We start from the raw sequence: 13,125 nt of genomic DNA, 5'->3' as shown, positions 1-13,125 counted from the left end.
CAGTAATCACAATGAACGTGTTGGACAAAATAAGACTGTCTAAATCAGCAGTAATCACAATGGACGTGTTGGACAAAATAAGACTGTCTAAATCAGCAGTAATCACAATGGACGTGTTGGACAAAATAAGACTGTCTAAATCAGCAGTAATCACAATGGACGTGTTGGACAAAATAAGACTGTCTAAGTCAGCAGTAATCACAATGGACGTGTTGGACAAAATAAGACTGTCTAAGTCAGCAGTAATCACAATGAACGTGTTGGACAAAATAAGATTGTCTAAGTCAGCAGTACTCACAATGAACGTGTTGGACAAAATAAGACTGTCTAAATCAGCAGTACTCACAATGAACGTGTTGGACAAAATAAGACTGTCTAAGTCAACAGTAATCACAATGAACGTGTTGGACGAAATAAGACTGTCTAAATCAGCAATAATCACAATGATCGTGTTGGACGAGTAGCAGTACTTGGTGTGAAGTTACGCATGTGTATATTATTACTTTCACTCATAAGTTGTTATATTGTAGTTCCCTGGCATTATGTAATAAATGTGGTACAAGAGAAAATTCAAACATTTATCGCCACCAAGAGTCACTTAGGCTGCTCTTGATGATGACCCATGGCCACAGCAAACACACAATGTCCGAATCCAAACACACTTGGACATATCCTCAAATGCTTGGCGTGCACTGACAATTTGTTTTGACGGCTTTCTGCGCTAGTCGTCCCTACTTTTAAAGTGATAAACTAGAGGAAAGGCAGCTAGTAAATATCACCCACCGCCAACTCTTGGGCTATTCTTTATTAGCGAATTTTTATGCTGAAAGGGACAATGTGTTTGGGGACGGAATTCGAGCACGTGACCCTCAGACTGCGAGGCAAGTGCCCTAACCACCAGACCATGACAGACCTACATTATCATAATAGCGTTTAACAGTTTCTGAGAATCTATAAAATATTTTTTCTTCAAAATGAAGAATTATTTTTTGTCTTTATACTTTATGCTTATCACAGCAACTGGTGGATCTTGAGCAGTATTTGCTTATCACAGCAACTGGTGGATCTTGAGCAGTATTTGCTTATCACAGCAACTGGTGAATCTTGAGCAGTATTTGCTTATCACAGCAACTGGTGGATCTTGAGCAGTATTTGCTTATCACAGCAACTGGTGATTCTTGAGCAGTATTTGCTTATCACAGCAACTGGTGGATCTTGAGCAGTATTTGCTTATCACAGCAACTGGTGGATCTTGAGCAGTATTATAAAACATGTTTTTCTTTTTCACATTTTGAATGATGGATACGTTAAATTCTCTTATACTTAATATGTTATATAATTATGACAGTTTACGGATTAACTGAAGAGAAGTTAGTGAAGCAAATGATTTTATGATATTGTATGAGTATGTTAGATATACATGTGCACGTATTTATCACTTCAGGTTTTGATCGGATATTTCGAGCTATCAACAACCCGTTAACCTAGTTTTTAGGGTAAAGGAGATTACAGTGACGTCGCATTCTGTAACTATACCTTGTAGAGAAGAAGAATAGTGAGACATAGAGTGAGGAAAGAAGTCTGTGGGTGTTCTGTGCGGCACCCCTTTAAACCTTACGTCACCTGAACGAGTTTCTAATATCCGTATTTGACGTTGACGACGAACGGGACTTGTTAAGGCTGCAACCTACTCTTTAAAACAGGTGAAATTACGCAGTGATTTTCTTATTGTTTTTTTAGCCTGCTATCTCTCAGTCATCACAATTTTTCATGTTTTCCTTGTCCGTGCTTCCCATCCCAAAGCTCTATTTTAACTCCATTGTATATTATCATTGTGTCCACCTATCGAGCATTAAAGTTATCACCGTAATTCTGGAAAAGCGTTCTTTAAAACATTTTGCAGTTCTGTATGACCGAGAATCCTCTAAATGTTAATGCTGTTTATTAGATTTAGCTTAATATTAATGTCACAGTTGGAATGCTCTAGCGGTTACATATATATGATAGTTTTCAAAGAAGTACACTCTAATAATTTCCTGAGATATGCTACACTTCAATCTCTATAAAGAGAAGACACCACAGTACACCTTTCTTTCTTTAAAGTTATTTTCACAAACAGCTTTGGCTATATTGTTTAACATATGTGTATGTATATACCATTTGAGACATTAATAGGATTACGTCCGAAAATATCGCTAAAAGGAAAGTACCTAACTGATAAATTAAGGCGTTCTAATCATTATAAGTTTTTGTTTATCCACAATCGTAGTTAGACTAAAATGAGTTGCATTATTCACTTCGCTAAGATATTTTTTAGTTCTGATCTATTTAGTAAGCTTGTTTTGACCAGAAGTTATATCATATAATGACTTCCCTTTTAATGGACCCACCCATATACGCAGCGGTTGAATGACAAGAGCAGGCGGTACTGGTTCAAGAAAAGCGCTTCACAGTGCAGAAGTATGCGGGCGGGCTGGCGATAGTATCGTTCCAAGGAACCAGGTGAACTCAGTCAGTATCGTTGGGAGCACGTATACGTGCACTCGTCTCCATCTGGTCCCTTCTTGGGGTATTCCGCTGTGCCAGAACCGACTTGTAGCACCATTCGGCATGATTAGATTATGCAGATTTTCTGATTGTCATCCATAGTAGACAGGATCTTCCTCTCATTGATAGTTTGTAAATAAATATATATTTATATACAGTTTCTGTATGTATGTAGGAGTTTTTCCTGAAAAAGAATATCAAATACTGTCTTGTACCGCTTCTTATAGACTTTCGCCGTGAAATGGCCAGAGAAACCACGTGGTGGGCCCAGTCAATACATCCAGCAAGTATGCACAGATTATATCTTAATGTTATCTCCTGCATGATCAGCACGGCCATGTTAGTGGAAAGTGGTGAGTGTTTATTGTTTTAAAACTCGCATACGTCATCAACGAATAATACTCGTGACATACTTTTAAAGGATTGAAATATATATGTAATTTTTTAACTCGACAGGACGATTATTTGCACCAAGTTTCATGCTGAAATAAACTCTTAGAAACTGGTGAATATTATGTTTGTAACTAAGACTGATATCACAGAGGTGGAACCATGGAAATCATGGTGAAATTATTGCGTATAGTTTACATACCTATTTGTGTTACTTGGTTATGTGATAAACATATCGTTCTTAAGCCATAGAGCTTGATAAATGTCATTACAGGAATTCTTGTTTTCTAAACCACATGTATGCATTTCACCCGGTGATTTAAAAGGCATTATAAAGTATGACTGGGTAGAAAGTTTGAAACTACCTATTCCTCAGAAAAAACACATTGTTTACTTACTATAATAATCATTAAAATTCACTTTTACCTTGGATAATTAAAACGTTATGACATAAACTTATATAATTGCTGTTGTGTGACTTCTAAGTACGTAAGTAATTATGATAAAGCTGTTATTACTAGAAGTTTTACTTAATTCTTTCTTGATACACATGTGAAGCCTGTGTTGGTACAAATATATCAGCAAAATCTGATGAAGCAGTATTAGTAGAATTTACATTCTGTAATTGTTACAAAGAAGTTAATGTGTTATGTAAATAGTACTGAAACTCTCTTGTGTATATGCAATAAACCACACCGTGTGATTACAGCACATATTGTAAAATTACCTCACGTTCCTGTTGTTAACAGAAGAACGGAGTTTACAGCGTAAACGAGAGAATTCTTAATGGATATCAAACATTGTAAACTCTTATGTACAATCAAGACAAAACAGTTGAGTATTCATCTAATCTGAAAGAAGTGATAAATACAAACATATAAATACGTTTGAAATATATTAATATCAATATGTTAATATGATGTAATTACGATTGTGATATTTCATACTAATTAATAGCATAATATACCACGAATACAAATATTTTAAAAATTCGACTTCTACGAATTCTTCGAATTTGGGTAAGTAAACTGTGTCGTTCATAGATATATATATATATATATATATAATGTTTCTATTTTAGCAGCATAAATCAATGGCAACTATTTGATATTGAAAAGACAACATGAAGCACTCACTCCCTGATTGTATATGCCCAAATGAAAATACCGTTTGTTACTTCGAAGTTCCTCGAGTGAACTCTTTCCATGGTTGTTCAGGGAGATGGGGGTGGCTTCCGTTTCTAATTGTTGTTTAAAGAGATGGGAGCGACTTCCGTTTCTAATTTCCATTGTAGGGCTGTGGGAAAGTGGTGTCACTTCCAAATGAAAAAAAAACAACAACAACTAAACAAAAAACGAATTTACAGGAAACATGTTTTCCTATTGGGACAAAGTAATTTTATTTGTTACTTATGAGACGTAAAAGCGTAGATATAAAGGGCAAACACGCGTTCAAGGAGCGCACTTCACTACTCAGACATAATATCGTGACGTAATTCTAACAATATCGGCAAACTGATGTTACATTTAAGAATATTGTGTTTCAACACACACAGCTTCCAGGGTTACCTTGAGCCACGAGCGAAACTGAAACTCAGTTTCGTCATTCTCCAAAAATGTACATGTTACAGAACGTGTGGTTGCATGATGAAATGCTTGCTTATGGGGAATCTGAACGCTATTAAATCAAGGTAACAAAAGTCAACCCGAATTATGTTCGGCCTAAATATGAAGATTTGTTTTCGTGGATCATTTGTTAATACTGTTCTTCATGGAACTGTAATGTAATCCGTCGCACCCCATACAAAATCGTTGAACCACATTTATTCTACTGTACATTAAAACGATCTTGAACTAAAAATCAAACATACGTACAACATAAAGTAAAATATCCATGTTGTATAACATGTATATCATTATCCCTCCGAGTTTTATACTATGCCCATCCATACCCCAACCTACATTTAGAAATCTTACGTTAGTTTCGTTGCATCTTGTCCTGGAAGCAGTACTTCTACACCACAACCCGCATCTGGAGATCTTATGTTTGTCTTGCCACATCTTGTCCTGGAAAAAATTACTTCTACACCACAACCCGCATCTGGAGATCTTATGTTTGTCTTACCAAATCTTGTCCTGGAAAAAGTACTTCTGCACCACAACCCGCATTTGAAGATCTTATGTTTGTCTTGCCACATCTTGTCCTGGAAACAGTACTTCTGCACCACAACCCGCATCTGGAGATCTTATGTTTGTCTTGACACATCTTGTCCTGGAAAAAGTACTTCTACACCACAACCCGCATCTGGAGATCTTATGTTTGTCTTGCCAAATCTTGTCCTGGAAAAAGTACTTCTGCACCACCACCCGCATCAATTTGGTCTTGATCTGGACAACACATATCAATAATATACCCATTTTGATCTTCAAAATGTACAATAATTTATTCTCCTGCTTGATTTGAAGAATACTTGACAATTGTGTGTAAATTCTTATTAGGATAGTGTACAATAAGAATATCTTAGACCTGATCTGTTTAATGAACAGCAACGCAATGTCAGCTTCGCCCTACGTATATTTACGGAAATATTTCCTTGCGGAGTAGGAATTCCTTCACTTCTGTATATGGGTTTATTTGTATAGTTGAAGTTAAGCCCAAAACTACACGATGAGCTATCTGTGCTCTGCTCACGACGGGTATCGAAACCTGATTTCTAGCGCTTTAAGTCCGCAGGCATGGCGCTTTGTCCCTGGGGGCCTGTATATAAGATGTAATCTTTTTTTTTTTTAGATAACAGAATACTCATTAGTAAGACATCTCGTTGATGGCCTGTATTTTGTTGAGATGAAAAACTTAACTATATTCAATGGTTAGTAGCCTAATTATAAATTATCTATTTTTTATTAATTACTAACTTCTTCTATCTTACATTTTGGTTACTAGTCTGAGAGGTCCAAAGAATAACTATTTTTGTGATGGTAAAGGACAGGATTAGAGCCTGGGGTTTTTGATCAAAAGACTATGGTGTTATCCTCCCGCCTGGAGTTTTCCATTTTAGGACTTTTATCAACTAACTTATTTGAATGCTTTAAATAGGATTATTCCTCATTTTTCAGATTTGTGGTATATTTAGTGAATGTGTTATCAATTAGGTGAATGTAGAAGCCTTATTTTATCTTTCTTTTCTTGTGCTTGTGGTTTTGTTTGTTTGTAGTTAATCACAAAACCACACAATGATTTGTCTGTGCTGTACTCACCCCGGGTATCGAATCCCGGTTTTAGTGTTATAAATCTTCAGATTTATCACTGAGCCACTGGTAGGATGGGTTATGTTTATGGTCCATATCTCATAATTTTAATATTATTCCATGCTATTGTATGGTCTTATCTGTCATGATAGGCTATTGTACAGAGAACGTTATTATAGGGTTTTCTCTGTGTGTTATTCTCCAGCTGCATTCCCTCTAGTCTATCACTTCAAAATTATGTATACAGATAGCTCTCGAGCAGCTTTTTGCGAAATTCAAAACAAACAAACGAAACAAGTCTTTTTTTTTTTTAAATAGAAATGGAGAATTGATTAGTTTTCAACGTCTGAATAAGATTTTGCGTTTCATTGGTTCGATAAAAAAAACGCTTTTAGACTTAGTTAATGTTTAGTAACGATATGTTCATACAGCTGATTTTCTCTTTTATATATTTATTGAACTTATTCTGTTTTCTGTTTCCTAACGATGTTGAAGACAACTAAAATGTTTTTGATCCTTACATGAAACTGAGAGGAAAAGTTTAACAACCATTCTTTTGTTTCAACTTAGTTATTGTACAAAAATATCAAAATATAAAAAATTGATTGTTTTAGATCATAGTCAACTTTAACCAAATTTGAATGTTGATGTTATGGGATCTCTCGCTGTATATATTTATTCAACATAGTTCCACTTCAAGTTGAATATGTACGAAAAACTCCAATCTTTTCTTAATTACACAGCTGTTGTTTATTACCAAACAGTGAAAAGGAAAGGATTAGAGTTGTATATATCAGAGATATTAGAACCAAATAGACGTTAGTGTGTTAGGTGTGAAAAATGGACGAATGCTGAATCTTTACTGTAAGAAAGAGCACTGAAGAATCCAGTGTTACGGTGCGTTTATAATTGTTCATGGGAAAACAAGTGGAGTTCTAATTGAGAATCTCAATACTGAGCCCGTGCATACTGCCTTAAAAACAAATGGAGTTCTTATTGAGAATCTCAATACTGAGCCCGCGCAAACCACCTTAAAAACAAGTGGAATTCTTATTGAGAGTCTCAATACTGAACCCGCGCAAACCACCTTAAAGACAAGTGGAGTTCTTATTGAGAGTCTCAATACTGAACCCGCGCAAACCACCTTAAAAACAAGTGGAGTTCTTATTGAGAATCTCAATACTAAGCCCGTGCAAACCACCTTAAAAACAAGTGGAGTTCTTATTGAGAAGCTCAATACTGAATCCGTGCAAACCATCTTAAAAACAACAGGAGTTCTAATTGAAAACCTCAAAATTGAGCCCGTGCAAACAACCTTAAAAACAAGTGATATAAATTTAACGACTATTTTATCAGCGACCAATATATATGAAAATAACTTATAATGGGTCGCAACTTACCTTTTACTAGAGCATCTGTATATCAATTTGCTGGATACAAGTATAACACCTGTCAAAGCTGCATCATGCCAGTATAAGTTTTGTAACTTGAATTATTTATAAAAGTTGAGAAAGAAGTACAAACATATGGAATAACTTAAACGTGTTCAAACCAACAGTTTGGCTCTGACTATATTTTCCTGCTTAAAAAATAGTACGCTTGTTATTTTCTTGTTTATAATTTACTCCTACTTAATATAGTAAACTTTTAAAAAACAAGCTGTAAATATTTTCTATCATTAATCTTGTTAGGCTTCATTTTATGTTTTTACTGAGGCTTAATTATATTGTCTGTTACACAATATTTTGTAATAGTTTAAAACAATGATGGTGGAAAGATTAGGTTTTTACTACTTTTCAGTTCTTTGAGCATCTTGTGACCGCAGTTTTATGATATTTTATCTGTTACCAAAGGTTTGATTCTGAAACTGCATATTTCTTGTTCACATCATGATGTATGCAACAATGTTCCTAAATAACCCAATTTTGAAATAAAAACCGAATGTCATTTGCATTCTTATAAAACATACAAAACTTGTGTGTTTATATTCCTACAACAATCGGGTTATAGTTCACACACGTCTGTGGTTGGTAATATAATCTGTGTTGTTGTGAAATAACACAAGTAATATTAACTTCTGATCAAAAGAAGCTAAAAATAAACCCAGTAATGAATATAGCTAATTTTAATTTTTTAACATTAAATTATTTATTCGGTTTCTAGTCCCTCCCACCAGTGGCACAGCGGTAAGTCTGTGGACCTATAACGATAAAAACGGGGTTTTGATATCCTTTTGTATTTAACAAAAAACAAAGTTAAGGTTTTACGTGAAGAAGAGTGTATTATAATATTTAAACAGTGTCCACTATATCCATTGCCAACGACGCGTTTCGCTCAGTACCAGAGCTCATCAAGGCTAAGGAAAAAGCTTAAGAGATGGAATAAATAATGTAGTGTTTAAAAATACAATAAACCTAATAATATTGTCTTATGACAAATATAACTGATTGTAATCACTGTTCACCAACTTAAAGGCATTCACATTATAACAATATAGCTAATTTAATATACCGTTTTTCCGTTGTTACTCATAATGATTAGAATGCATTGTTTCATCAGTTGGATACCTCGCTGCTGTGATATTTTAAGCGGTAATCCTAATAATATCTCATGACGTTTGGCCAACTTAAGATATTTAGGTTAGTCCTAAATCCATACACCAAGTAAGAATGTTCACGTAGAATTATGCACGGTCTATTCTCTACGTTAAAGTACTTTTCTTTTATTTGCGAGCTTTCGGCCCTCTTACCGGAGCCTTAATCGGGCAACATTATACTGCATGTGGGTTGATTATCCTTAGTCATTGTTGCCCGATGAAAGTTTCGGTAAAAGGGCCGACAGCACGCAAATAAAGGGAAAGTATTTTAACGTAGCGAATAGACCGTGCATAATTCTACATATTGATTTACCTACGTTATGAGTCTTAAAAAAATAACAATGTTTATATTATTTACAACACAACCCGTGTTTTTGATTTATGTGTGTACGTGCGTGTTTTACAGTTCTCGGCTGGTTATAATGTTGCATATATTGACTAATGTGAAGAAATATATTTCGTCTTACAATTTATACCACTACAGAATAAGGAAAACCCGAATGCTACCTGGCTGGTAAAGTACATGGGTTCAAAAGTCTTTGAGAAAGACATGTATATTTGATAAACCTACACCAATTTTCTTACCTAATTTTTATCTAGTTGACCCACTTATTTTGTTAGTTTTGGGTAATACATTTTCCTATTTCATTTTTTCTGTAGGGAAAGAGTAATTTTGTTTGAAGTTTGAAAGTAGGGAAAAAATATTTATCTTTACACATATTTTTGAGTCATTATCGCCATACAAACCCTAAGCTTTTATGAAAGTAAAAACATATTTTTTTTACCCAATCATCATTTTGTTGTAAATAGTAAAACTATTTTTCTTAATTTCATCTTTCAAGTCGTGGAATGGCGAGGTTTTATTTTCTGAATGCTCTTGCTACGTGTTATTTTAACATCTCCTCTCTTTGAAGTAATTTTAATCCTACAATACTAAGAGAAAAAAAAATAAAAAAGACTCCCAAATTGCGAGTTGCGGTCTAAAATACCATCACCTATAATGCTTGCTCTTTCAGTCGTGAGGGCATCATAATGTGACGGTTAAGTCCGCTATTAGATTAGAATAGCCCAAAAGTTGGCGGTGAGTGGTATTGAATAGTTGCCTTTCCTGTAGTCTATCACTTCTGAATTAGGAACGGTTAGCTAGATTTTATGCTAAATTTAATAAACAAAGAAACAATGAAATATAATAAAAGGTTCTGGAGATTAACAACAATTACATTATGTTTCTACTTAAAGTTCAGTAGTTACATCAATAATTTTATGATCTAAGACATCGTTCTGTTATTTTTATGTGACATACTAAGACATGGGTTTACAGCATTATTTACAATATCAAACTGCTTGATAAGTAAAAATCTATCTAATTTGACACACCATTCTATTTATTCAAATAATAAGACATATCTGTTAAGGAAACACTTGCATTACAACTAGTTGATTTCCAGTGACCTGCGTATTGCCGAAAGGTTTAATCTGCCATAGTTCATGCCACCCTTGTGGTTCGCGTTACGTCTGATTGCGAGTCGAATTCTCCAGCCGAAAGGTTTAATTTACCATAGTTCACGCCACCCTGGTGGTTCGCGTTACGTCTGATTGCGAGTCGAATTCTCCAGCCGAAAGGTTTAATTTACCATAGTTCACGCCACCCTGGTGGTTCGCGTTACGTCTGATTGCGAGTCGAATTCTCCAGCCGAAAGGTTCAATTTACCATAGTTCACGCCACCTGGTGGTTCCGTTACGTCTGATTGCGAGTCGAAAACTCTAGCTGAAAGGTTTAATTTACCATAGTTCACGCCACCATAGTGGTTCGCGTTACGTCTGATTGCGAGTCGAATTCTCTAGCCGAAAGGTTTAATTTACCATAGTTCACGCCACCCTAGTGGTTCGCGTTACGTCTGATTGCGAGTCGAATTCTCCAGCCGAAAGGTTTAATTTACCATAGTTCACGCCACCCTAGTGGTTCGCGTTACGTCTGATTGCGAGTCGAATTCTCCAGTCGAAAGGTTTAATTTACCATAGTTCACGCCACCCTAGTGGTTCGCGTTACGTCTGATTGCGAGTCGAATTCTCCAACAAATTATGCCAGACCTCGAATCTTGGAATGTAAATGTAGATTTTCTTAAATGTCTTATTAGGCCTATATTTTACCTTAGCCATTGTTTTAAAACTCAGCAAAAACAAGACACAGAAAATGTGTTCGCTTCTCTTTCGATTTTGGCCAAAAGTTACACATGCTTTTTGTTACCAGGAATGTTTTACTTTACTAATTCATATTCATAACATTGAAAAAAAATTAAATCCTCAAAATTTTCAGCGTGACACAGTAGCTCATCGGCAATTCTGTGGGCTTATACCTATAAAAGTTATGATTCGATACCAGTGGTAGTCAGAGCACTGGTATTTCATTGTGAAGCTTAATGTTTAACAAGTTGGCGAAACGTTCGATAAAACATGGCTCAATTATGATAGCTATCCCCAATTTTAAACAAATAAAGTATAGAGAAGACAGCTAGTCAACAACACCCACTGCCAACTCCTAAACTACTCTTCTGTGATCGAATAATTGGATTTGACAGTCACTTTTATAGCGCACTCGTAGTTCCAAAGTGCGAACGTGTTTTGTGGCAATGGGTCACTATACGGGCATGCTAGCCGCTTGGCCATGCCCGGCTCATAAGACATGGATTAAACTAATTCCAAATGTAAGCTACTTACAACTGAGTAGGCTCTAATATAACCGAACTTAATCTCTAAAGTAGAAATCCTAATAAGAAAATACATACAGCTTTTACAGTAACGTCTCATGTACTTAAGCAGGGGGTGGGAGTGGCACCCCTAAATCGCACTTATAATAAATATTACAATTAATGTATCTAAATGAAAACTTTGTTACGGCCTGCTGCGCTACTGCGTCTACAAAGCCAGTATTATAATAAAAACAAACATATTCTTAAAGATATAACTGTTACAACTCTGGTTTTCACTTATATCGCCAAGTATGAAAGCCTTATTTAAGGGATAAATACAAACGTATAAATGTAAATTATACTACATTTCTTTCAGAACCGTATGCACGTTTTGCTTGACAGTAGGCAGAAGTTGTTTCAACTCCCTCAGTTCGCACACACACACACACACACATATACAACCCCTTGCACGTGAAAAATAAAAGGAAATTGCGGAAGAGAATGCAAAGTGGGCAATATTTTGACAGTAAAGGGGAGATGTGCTGTAAGCGAGTTCCGAAGAAAGGTCCCTAAAGGCAGACGCTTTATGTAAAATTTCGTCCTAAAATATACAATTCTGAACAGTGTTAACACTGCATTTCATTGTAGTATTGTTCTCGTAACATTCTGACACAAAATACAGGATATTAGTACTATCTTTCTCTTTCTTTCGTTTCGCTATATGTGTGTATATATAGATAGATTTCTCCCCCCCCCCCTTTGCACCAACAAAGCTAAGCATCTGTAAGACACTGTCCAACCACGCGCTTCGTAGGCGCGAGACCCCTGGGCAGAAGCCTGGTTTGTCTAATGGGAAATACGACAATACGGCTTTTAGCCACGATTTCTCTTGTATACACGAATAACACGAAATAATAAGTAGCTTTGAAAATACCAAACTGTGTTAGTTTTACTTGTTAGTTCCACTTGTATGTTACTTTTGTACTTAAATTTTAAAAAATGGTACTCAGAAAGACAACATTCTGTAAATGTTTAAAGTAGAGAAAGATAGCTTTAAAAACTGCTTATATATATATATACACATAATAATGTTCCCCAGCTCTCTAAATTTTATGTAGAAATTAGTGCATGTAGTAGTACATTGTTTGCTTAAATCGACGCTAGTTCATGCGTTATACGATATCAGACTGAGACAACTTGTACGTTGTCATGAGCTACAACAGAGGTGAAGCACGTGACACTTAAGGTTCTAGAGATGACAATAGCCATCCAAAACGTATTCACGTGCATTTTTTTGTTCAGCCACCGTATCTTGGGGGCGCCGCCCTCAACATCATACCGCCTAACACTCAATGATACCAAGTAATGGCACATATTTCGGAGGTAAGAGTGTGTAAAGCACAGGGCGTAGCCGAAATGAAACTGCTTTCGCCTACAAAGTTTATGGATATCGTTGTTTCACATAGTAGGGCAATTTAAGCCCAATTGATGGGCAGAGACAAAAACAATATTAGGGTGGTTCTAAAAAAAGGCGAAATTCTCGTATCTGTAGATCATCTATAGAGGTTACCTTAACAGACATGCGCAAACTTAAAAAATAAAAATCCCTAAGTCCATTCAGGTTTAGTTGTCCACTGGTTTAGTATTTTTGTTT

At 35.6% G+C, this 13,125-nt stretch overlaps 1 protein-coding gene across 1 annotated transcript in view; it reads left to right on the top strand.

Annotated features, from left to right (window-relative positions):
• The first annotated feature begins 2,509 nt into the window (after positions 1-2,509).
• Positions 2,510-13,125, top strand: part of LOC106466360 — a 79,938-nt gene continuing 69,322 nt past the window's right edge. Inside the window, exon 1 of the mRNA XM_022394349.1 lies at positions 2,510-2,900. Coding sequence (XP_022250057.1) covers positions 2,789-2,900 — 112 coding nt within the window. The 5' untranslated portion in view covers positions 2,510-2,788. The remainder of the gene's footprint in view (positions 2,901-13,125) is intronic.

This window comes from Limulus polyphemus, unplaced genomic scaffold, assembly GCF_000517525.1.
Source record: "Limulus polyphemus unplaced genomic scaffold, Limulus_polyphemus-2.1.2 Scaffold2236, whole genome shotgun sequence".
NCBI lineage: Eukaryota > Metazoa > Arthropoda > Merostomata > Xiphosura > Limulidae > Limulus > Limulus polyphemus.
This window is presented reverse-complemented; position numbering and strand designations above follow the sequence as displayed.